The sequence below is a fragment of the Crotalus tigris genome, unplaced genomic scaffold, assembly GCF_016545835.1.
Source record: "Crotalus tigris isolate CLP2741 ecotype Arizona unplaced genomic scaffold, ASM1654583v1 scf7180000024471.848039, whole genome shotgun sequence".
Taxonomy (NCBI): Eukaryota; Metazoa; Chordata; class Lepidosauria; order Squamata; family Viperidae; genus Crotalus; species Crotalus tigris.
This window is the reverse complement of record NW_024100642.1, coordinates 276709-294978: the sequence shown is the minus strand read 5'-3', so window position 1 is coordinate 294978 and position 18270 is coordinate 276709. Positions and strand designations below refer to the sequence as shown.

The window sequence follows — 18270 nt, the reverse complement described above, 5'->3', positions numbered from 1 at the left end:
GGTAAGTGGACAAAAATGCAAAATCTGTGTGTGACCAACCATAATAATAATTTATGAATTGTATATATCACACAACTCCCAGAAAGTTACCACCTATAAAGCTATCCATGGCACAAGGTTTGCATGCTCTAAGCAACACCTCCTAAGTGACTTAGGAGGTGTAATTTCTCTGTTGTTAAGTCTACCCTTTGAACGGCTCCTCCTTATTGCTGATTCAGGTGGCCTGCCTCTTCTGGTTTCACACAGACTTTTCTCCCATTGGGACCATTATGGTATATAAGCCAGTTCTGCTGTGAGACCATATGTTATTACTATCAGCCTGGATTAAGTGTCATTTATTTTGATTCTGTACGGTATTTTCTTCTCTGATTCTGATTTTTTTTATTTTTTATTGGTATGTGCCCCTTAAAGAGTTAAAGTGGGAGAGCAACAGCTTTATAAATCTTTTAAACAAACATCTATATAAAAGTCTGACTCAGCAAATCTGTTTACCAAGTCCAGGCTGTTGACTACTCAAAAGAATTAAGTGTACTGCTGCAATTTTAATCATTGCTTCTTGGTTTTGATAATTTCCCATTAAGATGCACCTAAAGAAAGAGGGAGGTCACCACAGGCTTGAGAAAGTGGGATGAGAAGAATAACCTACTTACTGTGGGTGTAGTAGTATGTAGCATTTAGCATGGACTACCACCCCATCCTACTTTTTACACTAACAGGATAAAAACAAGGGAACGTGGATTTACTTGAGTTTCTATGGTTCCCTATAATGGGACACTCAAAACAATGCTGGCTGTGGAATTCTGGGTGTTGAAGTCCACATGCCTTAAAATTGTCAAGGTTGAGAAACACTGGGTTAGATATTGGGAGAACCCCATGATAGTAACTGCAGTTAACCAATGGAATTGATTGCCTCATGAACTGGCGTAGTCTTTTTTACCAGAGATCTTCAAACAGAGGCTGGATAGCCATTTGTTCAAAATACTATAGCAGATCCTGCACCGTGGATTGGACAAGATGACTTCTAAGCTCTTTTGACCCCTATGATCTGGCCTCTCTGATCTACACTGGTTACCTCCGAAACAGATTACTATAATCATTTCTATTTGGATTAGAGTCTTTGAAGGAAATTTCAAAAGCTGCAGCAGGCCCAGAATGCAGCAACCATGCTTCTGTGAGATATTCCTCATTGGGGGCATGCAACACCAGTCTTGGGATCAGCTTCACTGGCTATGAAATAAATCAGCTTTTGAAATTTCCTTCAAAGACCCTAACCAACCAACCAACCATCCATCCATCCATTCATCCATCCCTCTGTCTCTCCCCAACTCTTCTTATGTAGTTGTTTTTGTGGGGAAAATAGGAGGAATAACCCATCTGTTTCCCATTTAGACATGTTTACCACCTTGAGTTATTTATAAAAATAATAAAGACTGGAGGTGTGCGTGCGCGTATGTGTGTGTCATGCGGGAGAATTCAGTGGAGAAAGCAATTATGATCGGAAATGTTAGGGTAAAAAGAAACCAGGCCGTCCAAGAACACAGTGGCTGGACACTATCAAAGAGCACAGAACGACTCAAAGAAGCAGTATAAGATCCGAAGACACAGAGGGACCTCGCCCACAGAATCGCCAAGCATTTTTCATGACTGAATGGATAACACCATCATAATACTCACCATATATAATGGATGGCAGGTGCTGAGGAGGAAGTGGGAAGCCCTCCCAATGGGCACAGGTCAAAAGATCCACTGCAAAAACCCTCTCTGGCCTATAGAAACCAAACTGATAGGCAGCAGGTTGATGGTAGTTCCCACTCTCTCGTGGTAAAGTTCTGATCTCACTGCATTAAAGAACACCTCCAGTATCTCACTACGTATGGTTCAAGAGCTTTAACTTTAGCAAACATACTCTAACAGAGGAGATTAACAGGAGTCCAACTCTCCCACAGCTTTTTCAGCTCCTTAAACTTTCAGCCAGCTCTAGCAGCACAAAACAATCAGACTGCATTCCACACCAATGCTACAAACTCCCTTACCTCCCAGAGGTAGATGCTTTCAGCAATGCCTGCCAAGATGTAGAGACCATTGGGAGCAGCTGTCAGGCAAGTCACTGGGCCTGGACATATTATCTTCTGCTGGAGTTGATCCTAGGGACATAGAAAAAGAATGTCGATGAGCAAGGATACCCTTGACTGAAAAGGGTTTCAACAAGGATCAGAGGGAGCAAGTCCTACCTAACAAAACAAAAGGGGAAGATACTGTATGTGCCAGGCCTGAGAGGGAGAAACTGTCACTCAGTGTTACAACACACTTGAATTGCATGTTTTAAAATACTAAGAAGATTCTATTCTATTCTATTCTATTCTATTCTATTCTATTCTATTCTATTCTATTCTATTCTATTCTATTCTATTCTATTCTATTCTATTCTATTCTATTCTATTCTATTCCTACAACCGCTTGGACTTGGACTTTTGAAGCCCCATGTAAACTTGCAGCTCTCTCTCCTATAAAAACACAACCCTACATGTATGATTTAATTTGCATTTATAGCCTGACATAACATTACGATACATGCCTGTGAATTGAACTACGACCAGCACATAATGTTGTAGTAGGGCAGTGGTGGCGAACCTATGGCACGAACCTCTCTGTGGGCATGCGTGCCGTCGCCCCAGTCCTAGGCCTTCAGCTGGGTTTTATAAAACCTTTTCACTTTAGGCCTCTGCCGCCATGTGCAAAAAAAAAAAAAAAAGGTTCAATCAATTTCTTGCGGGGAGGAAAAAAAAAGATCTTGCAAAGTTGGAATTGATTGATTGAACTTTTTAGTCCCACCCAGTCTGCCGTTACCATCGCAGCCATGCCCACCCAATGGGCCACGCCCACCCAATGGGCCACACCCACCTGGCACTCGACGATGCATAAATGGGTTTTCGGTTGCAGTCTGGGCACTTGGTCTCTAAAAGGTTCGCTGTAGGGCTACCAGATTTTTAAACACCAGATGACCACTAGAGAGCAGCACATAATTTCTTCTCTATTTTGTATTTGGCAAACTGCCATTAGCTATCCCTGAGCTGGTAAGCCTCTCCCTACCTCTGGCATCAATTACTTCGGTAGAGAAGAATATTCCAGATTCAATCACCTGGTAAAAAGGACCAGGCAGAAGGTGAGAGAAAGCCCTCTCTGTCTGATCTATGGGATGTGAGATATATAAGATTAACATGTACAATTAGGATGCTGTAATACACATCCAGAATAACCCATCTGTTTCCCATTTACAACATAGGCGTGAAGATGCCTTTAGGAAATCCACAAATGAGATACTAAGTCAATGGCTCTCTCCTCCCGTTGCCCCCTCTGCATTTTGAAGAGTAATTATTCTCAACCTTGGAGCTGCAGAGTTAATTTCAAACACAGTCATTACCACTGATGGAAATTCAGAGCTTTCTTAGCTTTCTCCTGTTTAAAACCATCCAAGCCGATGGCCATTCTTGCATTAGAAGGAAATACGTTTTTTAAGATATATGCTCTGTGCAAAGAAGTCCTTTATTAATTTATTGCTGAAAGAGCCCCTAAATAATCAAGCTGTGGAATTATAAGGAGATATTTTGCTCCTTATAATACCACAGCTTGATTATTTAGGGGCTCGTTCAGCAAGAAATTAACGAAGGACTTCTTTGCACAGGGCATATCTTGTTTCTTAGTCTTTAAGCTCGACCAAATGACTAAAAACTAAATTGCACCTAAATGAGAGCTCCCATACGATCTACGATTGTCAACTCTAAATCTTCCAGATTTGGGTGACCGGGCCATTTAAAGAGGGAAAGATAAATTCACAGAAGATAAATCTTTGACTCTTAATTACTAGAGGCCAAGGTAGCTTCTATCGGTAAGTAGTACGACACTGGGTAAGTAGTAGGTCACTGGGATGCTTCATCACGAAGATCCCAAAAAAGCAATTATTATGCTCATAAAAGTCACAAGGGAATATTAGCAATACCTGACCCTGTCCTCATCCAAGCGATTTCATGTTCTAATTTGAGGAATAGAAAATTTTTAGTCTTTTAATAATAAAAGTTAATTTTGTTGAGCTGCATTAAATACATTGGGGCAAATATGTTATTTGTCTTTAAAATGGAGGGAGACCCAGAAAAGCATTAAAGCTTTTGCCTATATTGGGATAGAACCAATATTTAAATAACCATAGAACATGTATGTCCGTGTAGCATACATAGGCTTTCCAACTGAAGTGACTCTGGGTAGCATATGGATCAACACTATAAAAATTAATATTCAAAACAAAAAAAGGAGAACATATGTAGCTCTAGGCCAGACATGTCAAACACAAGGCCCGGGGGCCGGATGCGGCCCGCGAAGTGGTTTCATGTGGCCCACGAAGCCATCCTGGAAACAGTGAGGGAACGGCCCCTGCTGCCTTGGCCCTGGCCCAGGCCGGCCGGGAGCCAATGTACAATTTTGTGGTGGTCATCTATGCTGAAATGCATTCAGTCTTAGCTTCACAAGGTCGTCTGGAAACAGCGAGGAACCAGCCCCTGCCGTGTCGGCCCCACCCTCTGGATGCATGCTGGGGAGGTGTCACCCTTTGTGAGGAATGAAAAAATGCACCATCACCTGGAAGTGACAGCAAATGGCCCTCGGCTACTTCACATATCCGGCTTGATAAGCTCTGCCCCGGTCCCACCCCCTTCTGCCAGAGACCTTCAGATCTGTCCCACTCCTGCCCAGGCCCCACAGGCACCCTTGACGTGAATGATGTAGAGCTGGCCACGCCCACTCAGTAGGCCACATCCACTCCATCCACGCCCACCTAGTAGGCCACACCCACCCTGGCCACACACCCCCGCCCCTCGAGGGAAACCGCAATGCTGATGTGGCCCTCAATGAAATTGAGTTTGACACCCCTGCTCTAGGGTGAAAGGAGGAGTCTTTGGTGCTATCTGAGCTTGGTTGTTTTCTTGCAGATGTTTTAATACCCAATCTAGGTAACTAATTCACAGGACTATCAATGATGACATTACCGAATTTGGATGATGAAATGTCTGCAAGAAAAGAACCAAGCTCAGAGAGCATCAAGGACCCTTCCAAAAAGAAAAAAAGCCAAAGAGGGGAAAGGTTATACTAAAAACCCCCCTCCATTTTACAATCCTGTAATTCTTTAATTTGGGGTAGAGTCATGGTAACTGGATGGAACAGAGCTTTTACCAGCCGGATGCCCTTCCTGACACCAGGCGCAAGTTCGCAGTAGATATTTTTTCTTTGTGCTCTAGGAGAGAAACATCTGTTGCTACTTAGGATTGAACTCTGTGATGGCGCCCACACTTTGGAATCAGCTCCCCCCGGAGATTAGGACCGCTCCCACCCTGTTGGTCTTCCGTAAGCTACTTAAGACCTGGCTTTTCGGGCAGGCCTGGGGTTTATAAAACCTAACCCCTGGATGATTGTCTTTGTACTGTTGTTTTGTTATGTTTTATGTGTTTTTTATTGTTAGCCGCCCAGAGTCCTTCGGGAGTGGGGCGGCTTATAAATTTTAAAAATAAAAAAATAAAAATAAAACTCTCACTCTTCCAAGTGGGAGGTGAGGGTTTTTACCACTAGCCCAACAAAAGCAACACACAATTAACCCGCACTATGTCTTAATGCAGGGGTCTTCATACTTGGTCCTTTTATGACTTGTGGACTTCAACTGCCAGAATTCCTCAGCCAGCAGTGCCTGGCTGAGGAATTCTGGGAGTTGAAGTCCACAAGTCATAAAAGGGCCAAGTTTGAAAACCCCTGTCTTAACCCAACCCTTGTCCAAAACAAGAGCAGTTATGGGCCAGATGCAATGACAGAAAACCTTCAGAGCAAACACCCTGGGTTCCTCTTTTCTGTCCCATTCTAAGCTACACAACTGAACAGTAAGAAAGATTTCAATTCTACTACCGAAAAACTGTGGATGTGAGAGTCTGAAAATGATACCATTTAATAGCAATTTAATAAAAAACTTAAGAAAGTGCATTTCAGCAAAAAAGCCAAAAGTTTTACAGCTTCTATAGAAGAGCACTGGTTGAGAGGCTGGCTGTTCACTGAGATTTTTTACAGCAGAAAAAAAAATAGGAGCAAAATTTTCAGCAGTAAATTTTAGTCCCTCGGTAATAATAATATGAAGGGCCTAATGCTGGGAAAGATTGAGGGCAATAGAAGAAAGGGACGACAGAGAATGAGATAGCTGGATGGAGTCACTGAAGCAGTAGGTGTGAATTTAAATGGATTCCAGAAGATGGTAGAGGACAGGAAGACCTGGAGGAACGTTGTCCATTGGGTCGCGATGGGTTGGACACGACTTCGCAATTAACAACAACAACAAATAATAATATTGGGATTGACAAAATCACCATCAGTCAATTGCGAAAGGCAGCTGTACTTGGAACAGCTTACATTCTTAAGGTACCAGGCTAGAAAACCAGACACCGTGAATTCCAGTCCTGCTTTAGCCATGAAAGCCAGCTGGGCAATCTTGAACCATTCCACTTTCTCTCAGCTCAACTTATCTCGCAGGGTTATTGTTGTGGGGAAAATAGAAGAAAGGTGTGTCAGATATTTTCTCCACCTTGAATTATTTGTAAAAATAATAAAAATTAAAAAATAAATAAATAAATTTACAAATAATTATTTGTAAATAAATAAAAATTAAAAAAAAATATTTAACAGCATAAAGCAACATCTCACTATCGGAAGAACTCGATAGGTGTTTTAGTCTAAACATCTGGCTGACTGTGCGAAGAACTATAATAGTAATTATTCATGGATGAATTATTGTCTCAGGTTCTATAAAAACTTAATGAAATAATTACATCTTGCAATTAACATCCTAGTCTCATAAATGTCATCCAAACTACACACATAAATCCACTCTGAATCCCAACCCTGTTGAAATCTGGGGATAACAGTACAGATTCATCTTAAAAGACTGCATGTAAGGATTACAGCAGAGTTTCTGGGAAGGTCTTATAATTTCCTCTTAAGTTCTCTTACCATTACTGGTGACCACTATTTTGATAAAACGTTATTTAATTTATTTATATTCCATCTTTCGAAGTCATTCCAGACTAATAGTGTTATGCTCTGGAGCAGTGATGGCGAACCTTTTAGAGACCGAGTGCCCAAACCACAACCGAAAACCCACTTATTTATCGCAAAGTGCCAGGGCTGCATAAGCATTGTGGTGCCCTCGGGGAGGGCCCACTGGGTGGGCATGGCTGCAGTTGTCACAGCAGACTGGATGGATGTGGATGGGGTGGGCATGGCCACCTCGATGTTGCTCATGGGGGGGGATGCCTGTGGGGGCCGGGCAGTGTTGGGGGAGATGCAGGAGGTCTCTGGCGGGTGGGGTGGTGGGCAGGAGGCCCAGCATAGATGGGGGAGGCACGCAATCCTAGCTGGGACTGGGGGGGCCATGGTGTCAATGGGGATCTGGCTTTCCCTGCTCGGAGTGACCTTTGGTTTGCTGGGTATGGGCGTGCTCTACCAGCTCTACTTGAGCTTGTTAGCTGGCCGCTTCGCTTCCTTTGTGCTGGGTGGGGTTGCCACCCCAGGTGGCGGTAGCCTAATGCAGGGCTTTTCAACCAGTGGTATGGGTACCACCTGTGATACATTGGCACCTGGCAGGTGGTACGCGACCACCCTAGAAAAATGGTAGTGGGGGAGGGGAATGAGCTGAACCGGTGGCAGCAACGCACAAGCCTGAGTGAGAGACAGCTGGAGCTGCAGGGCTGTCAGGGCTCAGCGGAAGCGCCAGGATCGGTGCCAGGCTCCAGTTGGAGCTCGGTGCTGATCCTGGCGCTTCTGCTGAGCCCAGAAGAAGCACCAATCAGCTGGAATGTTGCAGCATCTCCAGGGTCTTGTGATTTACATTCAGATGCTTGGCAACTGATTCATATTTATGACGGTCAGTGTCCCAGAGTCATGTGAAGTGACCAAAACCTGCTGCAACCACCCAACAGATGGGGGGAATAAAAACCAAACACACACCCCCACCCCACCCCCACTGCCAATCCTCAACAGAAATGCTCACAATGAAAACCTTGGACAGGAGGAAGAGTGTGGCCGGATGGGCAGGCAGGTATCTTGCTCGGCTGTGCCTTGGGGCATTTTTTTCAGTGCTATTGTAACTTCGAACAGTTGTAAGCGAACTGTTGTAAGTTGAAGACTATCTATACTTTATCACTTTTTTCCTTTTTGGGAGGGTCATCAGGTTTTTGACACTTTGCTAGGCGGCGGGGAGTACTCGGATATTGCCATATCCTAAAAGTGGCACAATGGGTGAAAAGGTTGAAAAGCCCTGGCCTAATGGACCTGCAAACTGCTGGTAGCGGCGGCACACGTGCCCACAGAGAGGGCTCTGAGTGCCATAGGTTCGCCACACTGCTCTGGATGATCATTTGTTCCCGTATTCATCTGCTTGTCTATGCAAGTCAAACAGGGTCAACTCTTGTGTAGATCCCCTTTGAAAACAACCTTTGACAGTTTTAGGAAATAGGTATTTTCAGTTGTCATTCCGTGTTCTGGAACTTCCTCCTTAGAAAGATTTGGTTGACTTCTTTCCTCCTAAGTTTCAGGAGATCAATCATGGTGTGTCTTTTCCACCTAGCTCAGGAAGATGTTATCCTTTGAAAATCAAGATGCTTTATTCCTTAAGGTCTTCCTGAGATTTTTTAGCATGATACATGCGTGTATATTACTTATGGAGGGTTTTTCTTTTATGATGTTTCTGATCTTTAGCTGCTGAGAGCCTTTAGCAATAAGGAACATACAAATACCGTATATTCTGGCGTATAAGACGACTTTTGAGAGCGTTGAAACAGGCGCCGAACTCTGGGGTCGTCTTATAATAATAACAGTAAAGTTGGAAGGGACCTTGAGGTCATCTAGTCCAACCCCCTGCTCAGGCAGGAAACTCTACACCATTTTGGACAAATGGCTGTCCAGTCTCTTCTTAAAAACTTCCAGTGTTGGAGCATTTACTGCTTCTGGAGGCAGGTGGTTCCACTGGTTAATTGTTTTGTCAGGAAGTTTCTCCTTAGTTCCAGGTTGCTTTTCTCCTTGATTAGTTTCCACCTGTGGCTTCTTGTCCTGCCTTCAGGTGCTTTGGAAAATAGCTTGATTCCCTCTTCTTTATGGTAGCCCCTGAGATATTGGAATACTGCTATCATATCCCCCCTTGTCCTTCTCATCGTTAAACTAGACATACCCAATTCTAGCAACCCTTCCTTATGTGTTTAGCCTCCAGTCCCCTAATCATCTTTGTTGCTCTTCTCTGTACTCTTTCTAGAGTCTCAACATCTTTTTTACATCGTGATGACCAAAACTGGATGCAGTATTCCAAGTGTGGCCTTACCAAGGCATTGAAGAGTGGTATTAATACTTCACGTGATCTTGATTCTATCCCTCTGTTAATGCAGCCTAGCACTGTGTTGGCCTTTTTGGCAGCTGCAGCACACTGCTGGCTCATATTTAGGTGATTGTCTACTAGGACTCCGAGGTCCCTCTCACAGTTACTACTATTGAGCATGGTGCCACCTATGCTGTACTTGTGCATTTGGTTTTTCTTGCCTAAATGTAGAACCTTGCTTTTTTCACCATTGAATTTCATTTTTAGTTAGTGCCCAGTGTTCAAGTCTGTCCAGATCCTTCTGTATCTTAAGCCTGTGTTCTGGAGTGTTGGCTATTCCTGCCAGCTTGGTGTCGTCTGCAAATTTGATGAGTTCCCCATCTATCCCTTCATCCAAATCGTTGATGAAGATGTTGAAGAGTACTGGGCCCAGAACAGAGCCCATGTTGGCTTTTAGTAATGACTTTGTTTGCCTCTAGGTGTTCGTTGATTCGTTGTTTATCTTTTCCAGTCGTCTTAGACGCCGGAAATAACGTAATTTCCGGCATATAAGACGACTTTCTAGGCATGCGACTCGGCGTCGATTGTCTTGCGACTCGGCGTCGAACTCGGGGGTCATCTTATATGCCGGGTCGCCCTATACGCCGGAATATACGGTATATAAATAAATAACATCAATTTTTCAAAAGAAAAAAATCTTTTCATAAATTGCTTCTTCAATAAGGGGTTTTCTAATGGTACTCACTTTTAGCTTATAACCATATATTATTCAGTGTCTGGGACAGACTGACAAGTTACCTTCTGATTTTTCTTCTACTTTTTCTCCTTGTTCCACTCTTTTTTCCCCCTCTCACGATATTTTTTTTTTGCTTTTTCTTCTTTTAAGGATATTATATGATCATATTTTGAGAGCTGCAGAGTCATTTAAACTGGAAATGAAACATTCCTTTTCTCGTTTTCCTTCCCTTTTTTATCATGTTCTTTCACATCCTATTTGGCCTATTATGTTCTACTGGTTTTTTCTTTAACTATTGTTGGCTTGCATTTCTCTAATTTGTATTCAGACAGTTCACAATTACTAATGTGCTATTCAAAACAAGATGTTTTTTTACTGCAAAATTAGTTTGTAATACACATTAAGATACACTTCAGCTCTTACCAAAATTGATATTGTAGTGTTATTTATTTATGGACTATCAGAATTCATTTAACAGAATTTAGTTAGGCTTAAGATAAAAGGGTTGGAAGAATGTTTCTATGGATACTGCTAGATGGGAGTCATTAAATCTTATCTCCTGGGATAGGAAAAATGATTCTTAAATTGAACATAATTGCAGGGTACTTTATATTTTGTATGGAATTCCTTATATACATGTTCTGAAAACACTCTACTGTTTCATATATTTCTATGCGGTTCTTTAATTCCAAAGTTATCTTTGAAGAAGTTGCAATTGTCAATTCAAGATGCGGGTTTCATTTTTTCAAATCTTCAATCAGAGTACGATGCATGTCTTTCAACTGGCAGCAAATTCTACTCATTTTCATGCAGCACAAATTCTTCATTTTAGGCACTTTTGGAATATCTGCACAGATACAGTCCTCGACTTACAACCACAATTAAGCCCAACATTTCTGTTGCTAAGCAAGGAAGTTAAGCGAGTTTTGCCCCTTTTTATGGACTTTTTGCCACAGTTAAGCAAAGCATTGCAGGTTAGTGAAAGGTGGTCATTTAGTGATACTGGCTTTCCTATTGACTTAACTAGGTGGAAGCTGGCCAGGAAGGTTACAAATGGTGATCACATCACTCCAGGACAGTGCAACTGTTCTAAATATATGCCAGTTGCCAAGCACTCTAATTCTGATCTTGTAACTGTGGGGATGCTGTGATGGTTATAAGTGTGAAAACCAGTCAGAAGTCAGTTTTTTTCAGTGCCATTGTAACTTCGAATGGTTACTAAACAAATGGTTGTAAGTTGAGGACTGCCTGTATAACGTTTTAAGTAATTGGACAATTTCGAATTCAAAATGTTTTAAAAATTGTTATATCTTCTTCACTACTATTGAAAATTCAGCTATGCTATTTCTGGGGGGGGGGGAAACAGATTTAATCCTTTTTCTCATGCTAAATTGATGCTATATGGCACAAATAGTCTAGATCTCAAAACTGATTTAAAAATGACTTTATGGAAGGTACCAATTAATGCTGCGAACTTTACATTATTAGCTCAACCAGCAAATTTCAACAAGGAGTTTTAATTTCTGCGTTACAAGCAATCACCCTTTGTCAGCTGCCACCTTGTGGCAGCATGTACAATTACATTAGCTGCCATCTCAATTTGGACCAGAGGAATTTTCAGCCTCAAAGACATCTAGGGGTATTAGATGGGATCATTACATCCAATAAGACCATAAAAGCCCAGTCTTTATAAATAGCTATTATCAATAAATCAATTTGATGTGCAAATTTTAAAGTGAAAATGCAATAAGGAGGTGACTCCCAATTTGCACAAACAGCAAAGAAAATGTTTTAGCCGAGGTGGCACAGCAGTTAGAGTGCAGTACTGCAGGCCACTTTAGCTGACTGTGTTCAGCAGGTCAGCAGTTCAAATCTCACCGGCTCAAGGTTGACTCAGCCTTCCATCCTTCCGGGGTAGGTAAAATGAGGACCCAGATTGTTGGGGGCAATGTAAATATATATATATACATTGCTTACTGGTGTACACCGCTTAGAGAGTGCTTGCACTTAAAGCGGCATATAAGTCTCATAAATAAATAAATAAATACCAAATGTCTCCTTAGACCTTAGATCACAGCATAAACAATTATTTATTCATAAAGAATTATTTCAGACCAGCTGGATCCCACTGCATTTGTGCAGAAAAGGGTTAAATAAGTTCACCAGAATAGCACTTCAATTAAATGTATACTATTTTAATGTCCTAAAAACAGAGGGGACAGCAAAGGCAGAAGGTGGATATGGTGGGAAAGGAAGGTGCAGAGGTACTATAGAGAGGTGGGGTGGATGGACAGGTGTAGGGTGTGTGATGCAAAGAAAGCAGGTTTGGGAAGAGTGGACGAGCCCAGGTGGGCATGCAACAGTTGAATCTATGTGACAGAAGTGAAGGAACACAAGGAAAGATGCTAAGAACACTGACAGATAGGCTGGTATGCAGGCCACATGGAAGGAGATGGAAAGTGCACATCCGCATTGCATTATTTGTCTCTGAAGACTCAGATTTATCTTGGCTAAAATCTGAATTAATCTAGGCAATCAAGTGTTTTGCTTTGGCAGCAAAATGGGTTTTCCTTTTGTGCACACTGCTGCTTCAAATGTCTGGCAGGAACGAAATGTTGGGAAAATAAATCCGCAATGATTAAACTATTGAGAAGAAGAAAAGGGTTGCATCTGTTTAAATCTGATCCCTCCTCATTCCCCACCATCTTCCTCCTTATTATCACAGGTAAGTTGCAACAGATCACCCTCAAGAAAAGCAGATGTCAGATCACCCTCAAGAAAAGCAGATGTCAGTCAGTCAAAGAAAGGATGTTACCCCTGCTTTAAGGCAAGTAAATGCCACTCCTGTAAAAAACAGAAGAAGGTGAAGTTTTGGGACCTAGACAACAACTACCGTATAAGCCCCATTTGTCTGACTTTAACACAATCCTGCCTAAGCAATGGGACTAAGCAACAGAGATTAGAAGAATGTCTTTTTTTTCTGGGATGACACCTTGACTCTGCTTCTTTTTCAGAAGATATTTCTTGGAGGGGAACAAATAAATTCTTTCTTGGGGAACGGCCTTTTGGAAATGTTGGACTTCAGTTTCCATTGTCCATCCATCAGTTTCCATCCATACTATTTAGGACCAATAAGATGCCCCCCAAGGCAGAAATCCACATTTAACAGAATAACAGAGTTAGAAGGGACCTTGGAGGTCTTTTAGTCCAACCCCCTGCTCAAGCAAGAGGCTCTGTACCATTTCTGACAAATGTCTGTCCAGTCTCTTCTTAAAAGCCTCCAGTGATGGAGCATCCACTACTTCTGAAGGCAAGCCGTTCCACTGGTTTATTGTTCTCACTGTCAGGAAACATCTCCTTAGTTATAGGTTGCTTCTTCTTGCCTGTCTTGCCTTCTGGTGTTTTGGAAAATAGGCTGACCTCTGTTCTTTGGGGCAGCCCTTTTGTGGAACATTGCTATCATTTCAAAGTCAGCACCAGATAGTTTTCTGGATAGTGTTTAGAAGGGTTCCACTGTCCTATGTTTTATAGTAGTGTTCCCAACCTGGACAATTTTGACATTGAGAACTCAAAAAAAAAAAAAAAAAAGTCTTCTCGAGATGTTCTGATAGTTCAGAGAATACATGCAGTGGGAGTGGATAAAGGTAAAGAGATAATCCAAACGGAAACAAACGAAAAAAAATAACAGATGTCCCCTTGTGAGAAGTGGAATCAGTTAGTAATTAACTATGAGGGAGTTTTAACTCACAAATAAAACCACCAAATTATAGTTCGAGTATTGTGTCAACTCAGGCAAAAGACACCTTTTACAAAACCATCTTCCAGAATTATCAGCAGTGAATATGTTGGCCGGGGAATTCTCGGAGTTTAACATTTTGCAGAACATCCGGATTGGAGCTGACACAACTCAGCCAGAAAGAATTAACAGAACTCAATAAATGAGTTCTAACAGCCGATCTATTTATATAAAGAGAAATTCTGTCTGTCCACAGAGGGATGAAGATGTTAGCATAGTCTACAGGCAACATTTGGGTGGATGCTCTCATAGTCTTACCAAGTATACCTCAGCATCTTTTAAGCATCTTACAAACTAGACAGAGGCCCATGGAACAATGCAGAATTTGAACAGGATCATAGCCGTTACTGACTGTACACCACAGACAGCCAAATGCAGCCAGTCCTCAACTTACATTTCATTTAGTGACCGTTCGAAGTGACAATGGCACTGAAAAAAGTGAGTTATGACCATTTTTCACTCTTATGATTGTTGCAGGATTCCCATGGTCATGTGATCAAAATTCAGGTGCTGGGCAACTGATTCATATTTATGACGGTTGCAGTGTCCCAGAGTCATGTGATCACCTTTTGTGACCTCTGGCAAGCAAAGTCAACGGGAAAGCCAGATTTACTTAACAACGGTGTTACTAATTTAACAACTGCAGGGATTCACTTAACAAATGTGGCAAGAAGAGTCGCAAAATGGGGCAAAGCTTGCTTTAAAAATTTCTCACTTAGCAACATAAATTTTGGGCTCAATTGTGGTCGTAAGCCGAGGACTACCTGTAAAAAGGTACTGCTACCTGGGAAGGTTACCTCATTTGAAAGTAATCAATTTTAAGTTTATGGTGAGCAGGACTGAAACAAGTAGTAGATGAGGCCAGAGCCAAACACTGGCAGTGGACAATAGTTTATCTGATATACCTTCTGCTCCCTTTTGTTCCCTCCCTTACCATCGTTCATTTAGTGACTGACGTTTTAATGGCACCTGAAAATAAGTGGCTTGAAACCAGTACTCGCACTTACAACCACCGTAATGCAGAAAAGGGTTAAATAAATAAATAAATATGACAGCTCCAATGTCCTGGGGTCATGTGATTGCCATTTGCAACTTTCCCAGCCAACCTGCGACAAGCAAAGTCAGTAGGGGAAGCTAGATTTGCCAAAGAACTATAAGATTCGCTTAACAACTGCAGTGATTTGCTTGACAACTGTTACAAAAAAAAAGTTGCAAAATTGTGCATGATTCATTTAACAACTGCCTTATTTAACCATAGTACTTCTGGTCTCAATTGTTGTCATAAGCTGACAACTACCTATACTCTCCCATTCATAAATTCAATGACTTATGACTAGATTAACCGTGAGTTAAGATATTATATCAATCTATTGAATGAACAACCTCTTAGTCTAGAGTCAGATGGCTTTGAGATTGTAAAATAATCTTTTTCCCAAGGGCAAAAACCTCACACTGTGAAGTAGAGAGCTAGCCTTTACTAGGTTCAATCAAAACCAGTCTGAGGGCAGGGCACGTGGTAACAGACTGTCCATCTCACTTGCAAAGAGAAAGGTTGCAATTCAGTGTTTCTGCTTTGGAGATAGAAAATTCTAAAATCTGGTGAGCAGAAGCGTGAAAAACACCTACCTTGGACAGTTATTAACAGAGAATACATTAGACCAGGGGTAGGCAATCTTGGCTCTTTTATGACTTGTGGACTTCAACTCCCAGAATTCCTGAGCCAGCATGAAGTCCACAAGTCATAAAAGAGCCAAGGTTGTCTACCCCTGCGATTAGACAATAACTTACTAGGTAGATTAATGTCTAGAGTCTAACTGAAGTGTTTCTTATGAACTTATACTGTATAGAAACACAATCTCTACATATATGCACAAAATACTGAGAATTTGAATTTTGAGAAATATTCTCATGTCAGAAATAGGAATAGGTACACTGGAGGTGCCTGAGGGAAATAATTATTGGAGTCTTATAAGGACCATATGACAGGCAGTCCTCAACAATCATTCATTTAGTGACTATTCAAAATTACAATGGCACTGAAAAAATAATTTATGATCATTTTTCACACTTATGACCATTACAGCACCCCCATGATCACATGATCAAAATTCAAACACTTAGCAACTGGCATGTACTTATGACGGTTGCAATATCCCAGGATCATGTGATCACCTTTTGCGACCTTCTGACAAGCAAAGTCAAGGGGAAGCCAGCTTCATTTAACAACTGTTGTGACTAACTGAACAACTGTAGTGATTAATTGAAAAACTGTAGCGAGAAAAGTCATAAAACGAGGCAAAACTTATTTAACAACTGTATTGCTTAGCAACAGAAATTTGGGGCTCAATTGTAATTGTAAGCCAATGGATTAGGAAACTTGAATTGGAGGGATGCCAGGAAAGGATATTCCCATTAAAAAAAGCTTATGTCAGTGATTTATTCTGAAAATATCTGCACAAGGGATGGAATTCGCAGAGGGAATATATAATTAAACATTTATAACAAGACTTTTGTTCTTGAAGTTCTCTTCAGAACAAAGATTCCGGTGGAGAGAACTCATGGAATGGTGGAACAACTTCCCAAAGAGATAGATAGGAGCCATGGTGGTGCAGTGGTTACTTCTGAGGTTGGTAAAGTGAGGACACAGATTCTTGGGGGCAATATGCTGATTCTGCAAACGGCTTAGAGAGGGCTATAAAACAGAGACCCCCAACCTTTTGGGCACCAGGGACCAGTTCCGTGGACAAAGGTTTTTCCGGGGACTGGAGAATGCATGATTTTGTGTGCTGTCTGCATCCCACAGATGGGGCTTTGCTTGTTGGTACGGACAGGTTGCTGGCATGCCAAGGACCGGTCCTGGTCCATGGACCGGGGTTTGGGGAGTGGTATATATAAGTCTAAGTGCAATTGCTAGATACTTTTATGGGGTATTTCTATACTGGGAGCTTTATGTATTTCAAGTTGAGGAACCAACTGGCAATTCTTAAAAAGGTTATCGTGTGTAAGGCTTATACCTCAGCCATTTTGGTTCAAATCCATCCTCATCCTCCAAAACTTTTCACTAAGAAAAGAGAGAGGTTATATCATGAAGAAAAATTTAAGGATTATATTATTATTCCTAGTATATAAGGAAGGGACCATCATCTTGAACTCTTCAGCGAAAGGCAGACTATAAAATTAAGGCATATATGCTTATATATAGTTATGCATGCCTGCGTGCATATGTACACACATGTATGTATATCATACGCACGTGCATGCATACACACAAACACACATATATACTTAATGCGTGTAAATATATACACAAAACTATAGTATCCGATATGCAGAAAGGGACAGGGAGGGATAGGAGAGAAAAATCGAATTCTTCCCGGAATAATATCTGCCTCCGAAAATCGCGCGGCTCCCCAGCTGCTGCTCACTCCTCATCCTTTACCTTCCTCTGGAGCTCCCAGGCTCCCACGCAGGCCTTGCCGAGCTGCGCCCCGAGAAGGTGCTCCCCGCCTAGCAGCGTCAGCCCACGAGGGGCGCAGCAACCTCCGCGGTAGCCGGCCACCGATGCCCCGGAGCCCACTTCCCACACCGAGCAGCAGCCGCTAACCGACGAGTTCGAAGAGGAGCCGCCGCTCCCGGGTCCCAAAGAGGTCTCGCCCGCCGCCGCCACCAGGGCCACTTCCACGGGGCCCGCCAAGCCCCCGCCGGCGACTGCCATTTTGTCCAACCCCACCGGACCGCGCCGACACACCCCCTCCTCCTCCTCTCAATCGTGCGCACGCGCAACAGGAAGACGCGATCTCGGGGAGATAAGTTGACCATAGAGATGGAAATTTAGAGCAAACTTCCGCCCTTGAGAATTGTAGATTTACGTAGTTGGGAATAAGCTTTCCTGTCAGACTGGGAAAGACTATTTCAATAAAAAGTTTTGTACAACAATAACAAATATCGGGTGTTATAAACTCTGGAGGACTAGGAGGACAGAAATGGTAAAGTCATACAGCAAAATATTTTCGTTTTCTGCTGTATGGATGTGCATGCAGTAGAGAATCAGAACACCTGCTAACAATCTTGACAACTTTAAGATGAGTGGATTTCAACTCCAAAGCATTCCTCAGCTAGCACAGAGCGTGGCTTGATTGGCTGGGTCGGACCATATGGAGGCGGTGGGAGATACATAACTATGGAAGCCATCTGCCTTTTGCCCTCCCTTACGGAAGGTGGGGTGTGAGGTTAAAAAGAGGCGAAGCGAGAGGAAAGAAAGGCAGCTGGCATGGTAGCTTGCTCGATAGCGAAACTTTGCTGTTTTGGTTCCTTGGTAGGTCAAAGGCTGGGATATCTACGAAAATCTCC

At 42.3% G+C, this 18270-nt stretch overlaps 1 protein-coding gene across 1 annotated transcript in view; it reads right to left on the bottom strand.

Moving 5' to 3' along the window:
* WDR18 (WD repeat domain 18) overlaps positions 1–17677 on the bottom strand; it is a 67008-nt gene extending 49331 nt beyond the window's left edge. Inside the window, exons 1-2 of the mRNA XM_039332999.1 lie at positions 17360–17677; positions 2034–2144 (exon numbers count right to left, since the gene is read on the bottom strand). Coding sequence (XP_039188933.1) covers positions 2034–2144; positions 17360–17635 — 387 coding nt within the window. The 5' untranslated portion in view covers positions 17636–17677. The remainder of the gene's footprint in view (positions 1–2033; positions 2145–17359) is intronic.
* Positions 17678–18270: the final 593 nt, after the last annotated feature.